Genomic DNA, 15,395 nt, shown 5'->3' with positions numbered 1-15,395 from the left:
GTAGCCTGTTTTGAAAACTCTCAAAATTTTCAAAAACAAACTAAAACTAAAACCCCTTTTAGTTTCTACCATATGCTGTATTTGCATCTTCTGTGCTATTCCGTAACTTCCAGATATGAAATATGAAGGGAATTACAGCATAAAACATATTCAGAGTCGTTCATCTGATTTTCATTTAGCTTCACCTCCTCTTGAAAGGCATCAGAAGTTCTCGTTTATTATAAGGGACACCCTAATGCGAATGTTTGAGGTAGACTGTGTGCTTTCTGTTTCATTTAATGCTGTACTTAAAAGTGATTTGTCTTTGGAAAGCAGTTAACACTGCCTCATTAGACATGCCTGGATATGTCTTTCCTAATGTTGTAGGATCTCAAGGAAATATTGGTGTGTCTCTGTATTGCGGCATTCCACTATTCTTAAAAGTTCTTGCAAAACTTTACAGGCTTTTACTCTTTCTCCTTTTGTCTTTTCACCGTATTTTCTTCCACCTGTGCTGGAGAATATTTGCTTATAAAATGCTAAACCAGCGATTCTTTACTAATCAACTTGACTCATGAACCAGAGGCTAAGACACATCGTATGCATATATTGATGTAATTTCTCAAAGCCATATGCCATTGAAAGGCCACTGCCACCTGCCAAACTCACTCAATCAGAGCAGGCAAATATTCTTAAATGCGCCATTATTTACTGTTACAAGTCTTTAAGTAAATCCCAGTAAAACTAAACCCAGCTGTCAACTGTCTCTTAGGACAAAAGGTCGGACCCAACGCGTTTATCCATATTGATCCATTATTGATTTTTGCTGTTGTTGGAGAACATCAGTAGTATCTCCTTAAGGCAAAATTAAGACAATAAACAGGTGTTCAGTGCGGCAGGCCTCATTATTCCAATTGGATTTTTATCTATTTTCATGAAATTCATAATTGCTTCGTCTGTGCTTGTCGCTGTCACAACTCTAGATGCTCTTCGATAATGCAGCTGTCTTAACTTTTTCATTATTTTTTTAAGGATGGCTTATTCTCTAGCCTTAAGTTGGAGTTTTCTAGTATGTAGAGAATGATCATCACCTTGTTAAAAAAAGAAGTGTGTATTAAGTACACATAGATAAAGTAAAGGAAGGCTACAGAACCCAGTGACAAGACTGGTTATCTCGATAACAGTCTTCAGAATGATTTAGTTCTCTTTGTGTTGTTTTTCTGTGTTTTTACATTTATAGCCAAGAGGGGAGAAAGTTCTCAGGCTCCTGAAGCTCTGAGAACCTGAATTAAGGAAGAGTCAGAATGCAGTTCATTGGATCAAACTTAGAATAAAACTTTAAGAAGGGGGGGCAGTATAATTTTCACATTGAGAGGGGCTGAAATGCAGACTTGTGATGTCTGTCAAATTTTCCTATAGTATACGAGAAAAGACATTTTTAATTTTGAAAAGTGAGGGACAAATAAAAAGAACTCGACCAATCACTAAGAAGATACGAGCTCCTTATTTTTTAATCTTCCAAGTAACCTAGCCATGGTTTGTTATGTTCAAATCAGCCAACACAGCCAATTCCGCTCCACACTTTCTTCCTGGCCCCAGCTAGGGAGGAAGGGGAGACTAGGTTTAGAAATCAGACAGAGGGATAGAGAATTGGCAGCCAGGGTGCTGCGACTTCTCCTTCGTGGCAGAGGTTTCAGCAGAGCTATAAGTCGATATCTTTTTTTTTTTTTTTTTTTTTTTTTTTGGCGGGGCGTGCTGGCTGTTTCCACCAGAAATTCCAGTTACATTCCAAAGTCCCCAAAGAGAGCTTGAGTCTGGCCGCTCTGCGGGCAGCTTGGCCAATTCGCCTCTGGGTCTGTTTCAACAGAATCCTTCCTTGGAGTGTCTGTCCTGTGCAACCCTCCTCCACAGGATTCTCTGCTCAACATTCTCCGTATCATCTTTACTGGAATGGCATGTCCAAAAATGTAGCTAGTGTGTTTGTATCCAAGTTGGTTATCATGTCCAAGGGGGTAAGAATTTCCTGGGTTTGAGCCAGGATCAAAGAGATGGCGCGTGTTTGTCCTGTTCCGTTTGGGGTTTTGACTGCACGTGTCCTTGTTTTACAGCTGCATTCTTACTAGTGCAGAAAGAAATATTCATACCTGAAGCAGAAACTCCACATACAGCTGTCCTTTCTGTATCTGTTTTCATTGCCCCTCTGCCTCCGGTCAGGAATCGAAGTCTTTTTTCACGTTCTGCAGCTCTGTTGACTGTACGTGAATAATTGTGTAGACATGAGAAATGGATTAGAAACAAGAGTTAAGCCCCAAAGAAATACGATCTCTAATTAGAATTTCCTTAGCCTCTTTTAAAGTTAAAGAAGGATTGCTATACAGTACATTTGGGGATAGGGTGGTTCCACGGGCTGCCCTGAAAAAAATGTTACAGGAGAAACAAATACCCTTAAACCCTAGAATCACACTCAGTCCAGTGAGAGGCAGGCAGAAAAGGAGACCAAAAAAGGGAAGATTCGTGAGTCCCATTGCCATGAACTTGAATATGAAATGATGCCACACTATCTCAACTTCTCTTTCTCAACCCTTCCTTCTCGCCTTCTCCCTCCCTTTGTCTCTTTCCCCTACTATTTCCCCTCTACCTCTCTCTCTCTCTCTCAGTCTTCCTCTTTCTTCCCCAGTCTCTCCCACCCCTACTCTTCCTCCCTAGTTGAATTTGTTTAATTTAAACACATATATGATCCGTCTGCCCAATGAACCAAGTGTTGTAGGCATCATGTCTTTACAATGTAATACTTAAGAGGTTAACGCAACTGCAGACTTTTCTGCAATGCTTGTGTAATTGTAAGGATGCTGATGTAAATGTAGGATTTCAAATTGGGCATTGCCACCCATAGACTGTGAAGAGTCAACACCACTCCAGAAAATAATAGAACCATTTTTTAAAAATACAAAACCCATTTGTTGCATGAAAGTGCCTCTCGGCACCCAGAAATGCACAACAGTCGTTTGCAAACCAAGTCCAAGTGCAGACAAAGCATGAGCTGACTCTTCTTTCTTCTCCTTCCTGAGAATCAGGTACCTGTCTTGTCAAGGCATGTCCTTCAGAGATTGCATTGTATGCCCATCCTCAGGCACACACTGCCACTCCTCGAGATGAAAGCTAACAGCAAAAATCCAAGGTCTTATGAGAAACTGAAGTCAGGTGCCGGCAGGCTTGGGAAGGAATGTTGGAGCTGTTTATTTCCTGCATATGGGGTTCAGGTCCACCACCTCACATCCCTCCACAAAATCGTTTCCACAAACTCAAAGCTTTTCTCTCAGCTCCCAGCATTCAGGTGCATTCAGCCTGAGGTCCAGTTGCTTCCCGCTCTACCATCTGCTCTGGGCCAGCTTTTAGGACCCCCTTCCTTGTCCTGATACCGCCCAGTGCTCACTTAGGCTCTGCATTCTCCCTTTTTCCACACCCTCATGACCAGGGCGCTTCCGTGCGCTGTCCTTGGTACCAGGCTCATCTCAGCGCCCTCTCTACCAGCTCCGCTCTCCAGGAGACTCCCAGAGTGGTCGGTCACTCCACCCATCCCGTTCCTTGTCTGCAGAAACTGCCCGCCACGCCGTCCTGTCCTCTTCTCTGCGTGTCCCCCGCCTTCTCCCCCAGAGCCTTTGCTTCCGGTCACTCGGTGGCAGTTCCTCCCTGCCCTCTCCACCCACCCTCAAACGTTCAGACCCTTTCCATGACCTGTTGGATCAAACACGAACTCCACCACCTCTTCCCTGCCCCAGAGAGTTCCGTCTGGATTCTGGTTTCGTGCTTCCTCCCATACGCTCTGTTCCAGAAATCTCAGCCGGTCTCCTCTCTCAGCCATACTGCCCCCCATCCCTGAACCAATGATACTTTTTTCCCAGCCACACCCCAGTGTGCGCCCTGCCCTTCTCAGCCTGCATCACTTCAGGTCACTGATTCAGCTCACAGCTCATCAGCCTTTTCTATTTAACCGGCACCCTATTCTCTCCAAAAGCCCTGCTCCTGACCAGCCCTGACTTCAAAGACAAGTATCCCTTGCGTAATATAAGAGTGCTGAATCATTTGTGTAAATCGCCTCTTTTTTTTTTTTTTTTTTGCGGTACGCGGGCTTCTCACTGTTGTGGCCTCTCCTGCTGTGGAGCACAGGCTCCGGACGCGCAGGCTCAGCGGCCACGGCTCACGGGCCCAGCCGCTCCGCGGCATGTGGGATCTTCCCGGACCGGGGCACGAACCCGTGTCCCCTGCATCGGCAGGTGGACGCTCAACCACTGCGCCACCAGGGAAGCCCCTTGATTAAAATTTTGACTGGCTAGTTATACCAGTCTTTCCCCCATCTTAGTGATTTGCATCTTCAAGTGGTTTTAGCTCTAATTGTGGATTGAAAGGTTTTGTCAGGTCCTGAGGGTTGGAGTCTATGCGGACAGGGAGAAGGAAGGTTAGTTAGGGACTTCTTGTGTGTGAAACTGTATTATACCCAAGGTTAGCCCTAAAAATGAAATATTTTAGTTTCAGGAATTCTTGAGTCAGAAGAAATAAGGTAACACTTGCTTTGGCCCCCTTTTCTGCCCTAAGACTTCCAAGATGAAGGAAATCCAGAGTCCTTTGTCATCATGTCCTCTCCCCTTTTCTGGATTAACAACTCTGACCTGGTCCTCCTTCTGCTTCCCTTTCCCTCCTCTGCCCACACCCCGCAGAGCTCTAGAGTTTGAAGACTTGGAACTCGGGTATCTTCACCCCTCAGCCAGCCATAGGGCAAGGTATAGAGCAAAGATGCTCAGTGATGCCATGCGGGGAGAGCGGAGAGAAGAAATCTTTCTGAAGAAAGATTTCATGAATGGGAGCCTCTGGGTAGCTCTGCTGGGAATTTGCAGACAGCAGTGGAAGAACACCTTTAAATTTATCACTGCTTCAAGTTTGAACCCCATTTCTTACACACTGGGCCATACATGGTTGTTAAGTAAATGGATGGATAGATGGATGGGTGGATGGATGGATGGACAGATGGACACATCTATGGACAGACAAATGGATGGATGGAGATGGATGGATGGATGGATGGATGGATATAGTGTTTATCAGAGGGTTAAATATTAATGTGATGCAAAACATTATCTAGTACCAAGAATTAAATGTAAAAAGAGTCAGGATTAGTATCTTAGGAAAAAGCTAAGCAATGAACTGTTCAAGATTTTTTAACTATATAAAGAAATGACATCAGGAAGAAGGTGCCATTGGGGAAAAAAGCTTAAATCAGAAGGGCCTGAGCTGTGGGATGATTTGAAGAAGTTCCGTTAAAATTAGAAAAAAAGGGGAGACGCAAGAGGGAAGAGATATGGGAACATATGTATATGTATAACTGATTCACTTTGTTATAAAGCAGAAACTAACACACCATTGTAAAGCAGTTATACTCCAATAAAGATGTTAAAAAAAATTGGAAAAAAAACTAAACTTGCTAATGGTTTAGCTTCCTTCAGGGTGTGAAAATATATTCTCATCCGATAGCCTGACCCAAACCGCTCAGGGTCCTTAGCACTTAACTTCACCATGAATCAGTACCTTTCTGAACTGCCCAAAGGATTCCCCACCACCAGTAACAACCACTGCTCCTTTTAGATGTCAGGACTGGTTGTGCTAGGCAAGTGGTCTGACACAGAAGGAAAGATTAGCCAGGTTGGAAATGGTCTCTGAACCCAGCTCCTCTCCACTTCTGCTGGACTGACCTGCCTAGGCAGCTCCGTCTCCTTTACACCTGCCACCAAGATCTGCCTTATGTTCTATTCCTAAGGCCTGTGTGTCTGCCAGCAGGACAAAGGAGGGCCCAGTGTTTCTTCTTCTAGGACCTGAGATGCTGTTATAATTCACTCAAAAGAGTTAAACTAGCCAGCCTTCTGATTTTACCCATGCATGGGAAACCAAGTGAATTGCGTTCAGTGCCAACCAAGAAGCCAAGCTTGCTCCCTGTTGCATGATTTCTAGCGCAAATGCACACAACTTTCCTTCCACATACCAAGTCCCTCTGAGGATCAAATTTTTAAAAATTACTGTTACCGATGACACGGATAAACCTTGAAAACATTGTGCTAAGTGAAAAGCCAGTCACAAAAGAATACATATTGTACCATTCCATTTGTATGAAATGTTGAGAATAGGCAAATCTGTAGAAACAGAAAATGGATTAGTGGTTGCTTAGGGCAGAGCAGCTGGAGGAGGTGGGAGGGCCAGGGAGTGACTTCTAAAGGTACAAGCTTTCTTAGGGGGATGATGAAAATGTTCTAAAATTGATTGTGGTGATGATTTCACAACTCTGTGAATATATTAAAAGCCATTGAATTGTATGGCATGTGAATTAGGTCTTGATAAAGCTCCTAGCAAAAAAGGTAAAAAAATAATGTGAGTAATTTTTTATCATGTCAACTTATTTTACGTGCAGGGTAATATACTTAGCAATTAATCAGACATTTCCAAGTGTCCACTAAAAACATCTCCAAGTCCTTTGTTGAACAAACAGATGGAGTTTGCTTTCATAATAATAGGCTGGATAAAGTGACAGCATGGTTTATTAGTCTAAGAAATAACGCATCTGAGAATATAAAAGCTGGGCAAAATACATCATCCTTGCGCTATCCCATATAGTCATGGGCCTTACCTGTTTTCGGGCGTGATTAACCACGCTTCTTTAACAGTCACCTGGGACAGCTCGCAGATGCAATTCTCAAGTGAGCAGCCAGGCCTCCAGGATGTGCTTCTCATATTTGTTTCCAGGCAGAACACAATACTGACGTTCAATGAGCGTGCACTCCTGGCAGCATGCATTTTCCGTGGCTGGGCGTATTGGCCGGCATGTGACTCATTTGGGGAGCATGAAAAAGCAAAAGGGTGGAGACCCTGAGACAGAAGAGCAAGCAGTGGTTAAGTTCTCTAGGAGAACTGGTTACCATGTGATGTTGTCATGTACATTCTGTAACCTTAAGAGAATCCCCACCTACCTGTTCACTATGTGTGGGATTTTACTCGCTGGTGACATTTAATGATGGATAATGGACTTAGGTATAATGATTGATGTATCATTGCTTGTGGTGACTGTTTTGGGTAAATAAGATGCTTCTGAGTTAATATTTTAGAGAAAAGAAAGAGATGGGTGGGGTGCACTAGTGAGATCATGTAAGCAACTGCTACCAACTTAAGTAGATGTTTCTGTAGACGTTTTGATGATTTAACTAAAGACATAGTTAATCACCTATTCATCCACCCACCAAGAAAATAATGTAGGAGAAATAAGAGAACAAAGCAAACCACCCTTCAGACTAGCAGTCAGAAAACAGAAGGAGGGACTTCCCTGGTGGCTCAGTGGTTAAGAATCCGCCTGCCAACGCAGGGGACACGGGTTCGAGCCCTGGTCCGGGAAGATCCCACATGCTGTGGAGCAACTAAGCCTGTGTGCCACAACTACTGAGCCTGAGCTCTAGAGCCCCCGAGCCACAGCTACTGAGCCCCTGTGCCACAACTACTGAAGCCTGCGCACCTAGAGCCTGTGCTCTGCAACAAGAGAAGCCACCGCAATGAGAAGCCCGCACACCGCAACAGAGTAGCCCCGCCTGCCGCAACTAGAGAAAGCCCACGTGCAGCAATGAAGACCCAACGCAGACAAAAACAAATAATAAATAAATAAATTTATATTTAAAAAAAGAAAGCAGAAGGAGCCCATTCCACTCGTACATTGAATTATCACTTGATTCCAGGGTTCACAGGAACTTTAAAGGCCAAACAGTTCAACCATCTATATAAATTGTTGAGCTACAGAGAAGAGAAAACTTCAGTGTCCTACTGCCAACACCAAAGAGTAAAGCAGGCTGGTAGTGGTGAGGTAGGGGGAGAGATGGCAAGCATCCTGCTTCTTCCTAACTCTAGTGGATATTCTCCGGCCCTCCCAAGGCATGTCCCTCAAGCAACACAGTGTCCAACTGCAGTACAGTTTGTTCCCAAACATGAGATTAGAAGGAAAAGACCTGCAGTTCTCTCTCCCTTCTCTCTGCCATCTGCACCTGATACCAAGAACTCAAAAGTCTTTACTCTGCTCAACTGTACACAACCTCTAGGTGTAAGAGATCAAGATGTAGCTTTCCTATGCAGATGGTGAACAGGCACGTGAGAAGATGCTCAACATCACTAATCATTGGGGAAATGCAAATCAAAACCACAAGAAGACATCACCTCACACCTGTCAGAATGCCCATCATGAAAAGGAACACAAATAACAAATGTTGGTGAGGATGTAGAGAACAGGGAACATTTCTACACTGCTGGTGGGAATGTAAATTGGTACAACCATTATGGAGAACAGTATGGAGATCCCTTTAAAAAACTAAAAATAGAGCTACCATATGACCCATCAATTCCACTCCTGGGTATATACCGGAATAAAACAAAAACACTAATTCGAAAAGATACATGCACCACAATGTTCATTGCAGCTCTATTTGCAATAGCCAGGACATCGAAGCAACCTAAGCGTCCATCAACAGATGAATGGGTGAAGAAGATGTAGTACGTATATACAATGGATTACTACTCAGCCGTAAAAAAGAATGAAAATTTGCCATTTGTAACAACATGGATGGACTTGGAGGGCGTTATGCTAAGTGAAATAAGTCAGACAGAGAAAGACAAAAATTGTATGAGATCACTTACATGTGGAATCTAAAAAAATACAACAAAGTAGTGAATATAACAAAAAAGAAGCAGACTCAGATATAGAGAACAAACTAGTGGTTACCAGTGGGGAGAGGAAAGGGGGAGGGGCACGATGGAGGTCGGGGAGTAAGAGGAACAAACTGTTAGGTATAAAATAAGTTACAGGGCTATACTGTACAGCATGGGGAATATAGCCAATATTTTATAACTATAAATGGAGTATAGCCTTTAAAAATTGTGGGACTTCCCCGGTGGCGCAGTGGTTGAGAGTCCACCTGCTGATGCAGGGGACACGGGTTCGTGCCCCGGTCCAGGAAGATCCCACATGCCGCGGAGTGGCTGGGCCCGTGAGCCATGGCCGCTGAGCCTGCGCATCCGGAGCCTGTGCTCCACAACAGTGAGAGGCCCGCGTACCGCAAAAAAAAAAAAAAATTGTGAATCACTATATTGTACACCTGTAATTTATATAATATTGTACAGCAACTGTACAATAAGAAAATTTAATTTAAAAAACTGTAGTTTCCTGACAACATGGATATGTATATTCCATCTGCCTTTAACAGGAGGTGCATACTTTAATCATTGGATTACTTTGTTATTTAAGTTACTCTGTGGGACTTCCCTGGTGGTCTAGTGGTTAAGACTCCGCACTTCCAAATCAGGGGGCACGGGTTCGATCCCTGGTGGGGGAACTAAGATACCACAGGCCACGTGGCGCAGCCAAAAAATAAAAGAAGTTTTTAATTAAAAAATAAATTAAAAATGTTACTTTGTGTTTTATGAGTATGTGTTTCAATGCACACACGAGCATATGTGCACACACAGTCAAACATACTAATCTACGATGTAGAAACTAAAATGCTACAGTGGTTATCTCTGTGGTAGAAAGTTGATAGGTTAGTCTGTTTTTTGCTAATTTATGTCTTTCAGTTCTTCTACAATGAATTGTATTACTCATGTAATTTTTTATTTAAAAACTCTGGACTTTATAAGGAACTAATATACACATTGTTTTTGATTCCTAAAGACTGACCACTGGAAAATGTTATTTAGTTCCAGAGTATTTCTGACCATTTTCACTATGACTCTCCCCCCAATTCTACATACTTGATAACTAGTTGGTTCTCTAGACACATAGCCCTGTTGGAACTTTTATGTTGTTTCTTTTTATGGATTTCTTTACTCCCAAAACTGTATTTGGAATAAATTAATGCCTCGTGAGTTTTCCTGTAGATTTTATTAGTATTTCTCCTTAAATTTGAGCGCCATCAGTTACCTAGCAGACAGTGGCATACCAGCTTGGGATTTGGGGTTTACTATCACGTAAAGAGGAGACCTAACCAGCAAGCAAAGACTCTTTTTGAGTGTAATGAATAGTGGTTTTTATAGACCAAAGGAGACAGCTGAGCAAGGTGTATAAAATTCAGACTTCAAATCTCCCCTTTTTGGTGATGGCTCCTCAACCAAACTGGCCTGGACGTAGTGATTTTCATTTCTCTGCTGTGGGAGCATGGCATCTCCCTTAAACTGTCCTTAGCCCCGTGTCACTCTAGTAAACCCAGTGATGAGAGCCATCAAAGAAAGCGGGACCGAATCTAGTTGATTGGTGAGCGTGTGTGTCCCCAGATCACTAAGTCTTAGATGAGCTTGAATCTGGATGTCTTAGTGTTAATCTGAGTGGAATTTTGGGTGTTTTGTTTGTTTGTTTTTACCAAAGTTCAGACTTTCTAAGGCAGTTTTCATGAGGCTGGAAGTCTGGGCTCCTGTGTCTGGATTGCTACCGCTCTCAGAAACCCTTGCCAAGATCCTCAGCCTTCGCAGGCACACCTCCAGACTTCAGCTTGCCCGTCTGCACCGTCCGGATATAAGCCTCTTCCCTTGCGCTCTTCACCACTGGCTCACAGCAGCGATCTTGAGAAACTGTGATGCTATCCATCAGAGGAAGCAGGTGCCAAACACTGGGGTTTCAGCGTGAACGATACGATCCCTGCCCTTTAGCTGGAACTCTAAAGCCTACAGTGAACCAGAGATCATGGTCTAAAGGGAGGAAAAAGTTCACAGGTTGTTAAGATGCAGATAAGAAAAGGGCTGCTGGGCTTCCCTGGTGGCACAGTGGTTGAGAGTCCGCCTGCCGATGCAGGGGACACGGGTTCGCGCCCCGGTCCGGGAGGATCCCACATGGCTGCTGAGCCTGCGCGTCCGGAGCCTGTGCTCCACAACGGGAGAGGCCACAACAGTCAGAGGCCCGCGTACCACGAAAAAAAAAAAAGAAAAGGGCTGCCACTGGGGCAGCACAAGGAGAAATGGAAGCACCCAACCTGGACTCGAGCTGGGGGTGGGTGGGAAGGCATCTCAGAGACTTTCCCCCTTGTGATTTGGACAATGCCCTGTCCCAGCACTGACCTCATTATATGCAGATGATCTGTTATTGTCTGTTTCCCCCAAAACACTGAGAGCTGCCCCAAGAATTAAGACTTAGTCATCTTTAGATCCTTGGCATGTTGTTGCCTGGCACATAGCACCCCCATATATATGTTTATTGAACGGAACCGTCCTCTTTTATCTCCTCGTTTCTTTGTTTTTTTAATAAGAGCTTTATGGGGACATATTTCACATACTATAAAATTCACACATTTAAAGTGTACAAAATAGGTTCATTCAAAGCAATGGTTTTTCACTCAGTGGTTTTCAATATATTCCCAGAGTTGTACAACCTTCAGCACTATGAAATTCCAGAACATTTTCATTACCTTGAAAAGAAACTTTGTACCCTTCAGTGGTCATCCCCCATTCTCCCCTCCCTCCAGGCCTTGGCTACCACTAATCTAATTTCTGTCTCTAGGGATATGCCTATTCTAGATATTTCACACAAATGCAAGTATCTAGCTTCTTTCACTGCATGTTTTCAAGGTTCATCCTTGTTGTACCATGGAACAGTACTTCTTTCCTTTTCCTGGCTGAATAATACTCCATTGTACAAATATACCACATTTTGTTTATCCATTCATGATTTGATGGACATTTCAGTTGTTTCTACATTTTGAATTTTATGAATAATGCTGCGTTGAACCTTCATGTATGAGTTTTTGTATGGATACATGTTTTCACTTCTCTTGGGCATATACCTCAGAGTGGAATTGCTGGGTTGTATGTCACTTTGTGTTTAATCTTTTGAGGAACTGCCCGTGTTGTCTGGTTGTGCTATCATAATATCACAAGTTTGCAGAATCTTTTTCTTTAGATGGCCTTATTCATTCTACCTGAAGTTAACTGTCTATTTTTAGAAAAAGACCAACATAACTTATACTGGAGGGCTGGAAGTCAGGAGATCTGGATTTTAGTCTCTGCTGTTAATTTCTAGTGTGAGCCTGAGGACGGCCAAACCTCTGAAGGCCTGTTCACCTCAACACTACCTGCTCTCCCAGGACCTTTCCAGCTATAAAGTTTTCTGAATTTATTGCATGCTGCCTTGGTTCCAAAGTAGATCAAGTCCCCTAAGAACAAGTTCAGAAATAAGCCTTTCGAAAGAGGCTGTGTTATCCAGAGCACCCCAGGTGTCTCAAATCCCAGCCTCTCTGGATCTCTCCATATAAGCCCAGGCCCAGGGATTCTCAATTCTAGATGTACATTAGAATCACCCAGAGAGCTTTTAGGAAATTCAATGCCTATGTTTCCACACCCTAAAGCCATTGAAATAAGATTCTCTGAGGGGATTGGTCTCTCAGATTCAGTATTTTTAAACAGTTGATTCTAAAATTCAATAATTTTAAACAGGGTGATTCTCAGGTCTAATCATGAATCTATTGTATTACAGTGTTAGGAAGAAGAAAAGAAACTGTTTCCCCAGTTCAGTAATCTAAGTTAGTGATTGGGGTGTGAAAATGGGTACAAATCCTTTCAGGAGCAAAGAACAGGTTGCTCTTGAAAGATCTTATATTTTCCTTTTAATAATTCCCCGTAATGTTATGTATAACAAAAATGATAAATCCACTTGTAAATAAATTTTTTAAAAAATCCAGGCCTCTCTGCCACATCCATTGGCTGCAGGAGCCTCCGGGCCTGTTCCCACCTGCACAGCAAGAGTAAGCACACCTGTTTCTAAGGCATTCCGAAATCCCGGGCCTGTTAACTCTGTAAATGTGAACTGAGGTCCTGGGGAAATATAAGATACTGAGCAAGTGCATTAGGTCCCTTTTTAAAATGTTTTCTTGTTCAATGTTTTCCTTACCTTGTATATTTAAAACTAAATGATCACAAGATGTAAACTGTAAAGCAAAAATTGTATTAAAATGTACAAAACAAGTCAGCCCTGCTTCCTCATCCACCTTCCTCCTCCGGGCTATGGTGTGTCTTTAACGTGATATTGTTTTTTCACACGCTTCTTCTTTCCTTCTTCACAGGCTACATCCCCAGTTACTTAGACAAGGACGAGCTATGTGTCGTGTGTGGTGACAAAGCCACCGGCTACCACTACCGCTGCATCACGTGTGAAGGCTGCAAGGTAACTGCCCTGGGGCCAGTGAGCCCCGATCCAGCCCCTTCCAGGAGTCCTCCAGAATGCAACCTGAAGTTTAGGTTCCTATTAGAGCCAAATCCCGACATTCATGGCCTGTGTTCATCCTCTTCATTTTGGGGGGCGTATTCAAGAACTGAATTTTTTTTTTCTCCAAATCAAAAATAACTAGATGAAGTTTTGTGACAGTGTGAGGTCTGCTGTTTTAGACAGGGAGAAAATTGATAAAATGTAAAGAAATTAATAAAAGCCTCCCTTTGAGTTTAAAAATGCATAGATATTTTATAACATGCTATCATCCCATGAAATAACCATTTCTCCTCCTGTTTTATCTCCACTGTTTAAGGAGGCAGAGTTCACTCCAACCCCAAGCTAGTTGCCAGTGTCAATCTGAGAGAATTTGCTCACTTTTAAGGGTTCCATTAGGGAATATCTTTGAGGCTACTTAGGTTCAATTATATTCTGAAATGATCCAAACTGGCTTATGGCACAGCCTGCAGTAAGTAAATTCTGGTCGTCCATCAGCTAATTACACGCTCTCCAGACCCATCTTCAGGAGACACTTGACAAGAAGACACCAGTGATCAACAGTCAGTTTACCTCCTGAAAGTGAACCTGAATTTGCCTACTTACATTTTCATTATCAAAGTGAAGATGAGTTTCTGGCAAACACGTTTTGGTCCGACAGCCTAGCCTAGAAAATAAAGTCCACTGTAAAGGTAAACAAAGCTGAACCCAGTGCGTTCAGCTAATGTTTTATAAAGGAGGTAGTAAGTCAGAGAAAGGCTTTAATTTTTTGTTGAATGTTTTATTTACCTTCCGTATTTTAAACTAAATTATCAGAAGATATGAACCGTAGAGCAAAAATCGTATTGTTTATAAAACAAGTCCGTCTTTCCCCCTCCGTCACCCACCTCACTCCCTCCTCTCCTTTCCTCCCTCCTACTACCCTCTTTTCTCCTAACCTTTGACCTTAAACCACCAAAATCAACACGTTAGGTCGGTTTCATACTAACCTGTCTCATTTCCCTGGTGGAAGATTTTCCATGCAAACTCCCTACTTTTTGTGCACGAAATGAGGAAACATGTAGCCTACTGATGTGTTGAGATGATCTATCCATTGAAAAGAGGTCATTTTTAAGACCTCAAGGCAAGACTTATTTTGGAATGTGATGTAATATGTTCTCATTCATCCAGGCCCCTTTGATATAGAACTTGTCACCTTGTAACAAAGACTGAGCTACAGGTTGCTATTACGTCTGTGGAAGTAGTGTCTTAAGGAGTTTAATGGCATTAATTACAAATAAGTTGCAGCTGTTTATTAACTGGGACACTTGCAGACTCTGTCTCTTGAAAGCCCAATTCTATCGGCTTGCTTTGAAAGGAATAAAACTGCATGAGTTTAGATACTTTCTCTCATTCCAAAAGCTCACTAATTCAAATGGGTCTTTCTTCTAAATTAGCCCCAATTCATAAGGCTTTTACCTACCTGATTATGCAGCGCTGAGATTCTCTCAAATCAGTTTTTAATGACAAATTTTGAATTCTGGGGGAGACTCTAATGACAATTCCATTTATTACTCAACTCCCAAAGTGACTCTAAAGACCAAACGTGCCTTACAGAGGACTTAATGATCGTTAGCGATTGACTTAAACAAAGGAGAACCAAGCCTATTAACCTATTAATACGTGTCTCTGACTCACGTATGTCTTCATGATGATCAAGAAATCCACTACCCTCTTCTCCCAAGATCACAGGATGTTTGGGGCCTGATTCAACTGAGGTTTACTTAAAAGAATCAATCATGTAGCAGAAAGCTAGATTTCTCAGCCCTGGTGCCTTTGTCTCGGATCAGAATCCTGTTTCCAGGATAGCCCCAATCATAAAATCAGAAAGTCTTCCTAGGGCGGTTACACAGATCATTTAATGCAAGGACAGAGTGTCTTGGAAAAAGACAAAAGAGGTGGTCAAATGAAACACAGTTTTGAAAAATGGCCAAAGATGAAAAATGTCGTGCTTCACATCTTGTTTACTCAAGCCTGTAATTTGCAAGTATTTCTACCCCATACTCGTAGTGTGTAGAGGGAGAATCTTTTTTGCCTGTTTCTGCCCTGAAGACAGTGGAAATCTTTTGGAGATGTTTCGTCTGTTGTGATGGGCCAGTTTTCATGCATCTTTTGTAGAAAG

The 15,395-nt window shown here is 42.7% G+C and overlaps 1 protein-coding gene across 21 annotated transcripts in view; it reads left to right on the top strand.

Moving 5' to 3' along the window:
* Window positions 1-15,395, top strand: part of THRB (thyroid hormone receptor beta) — a 397,985-nt gene that overhangs the window by 357,696 nt on the left and 24,894 nt on the right. For all 21 annotated transcript variants that reach the window (XM_089911216.1, XM_089911223.1, XM_089911214.1 and 18 more), the window contains one exon: window positions 13,095-13,195. In XM_089911216.1, the coding sequence (XP_089767342.1) occupies window positions 13,095-13,195 (101 nt within the window). The remainder of the gene's footprint in view (window positions 1-13,094; window positions 13,196-15,395) is intronic.

This window comes from Delphinapterus leucas, chromosome 4 (genome assembly GCF_059928025.1).
Source record: "Delphinapterus leucas isolate spDelLeu-1000000601 "Yukka" chromosome 4, BTC_Dleu_Yukka2, whole genome shotgun sequence".
Lineage (NCBI taxonomy): Eukaryota > Metazoa > Chordata > Mammalia > Artiodactyla > Monodontidae > Delphinapterus > Delphinapterus leucas.
The sequence above is the reverse complement of the archived record's forward strand: the minus strand, read 5'-3'. Positions and strand labels throughout refer to the sequence as shown.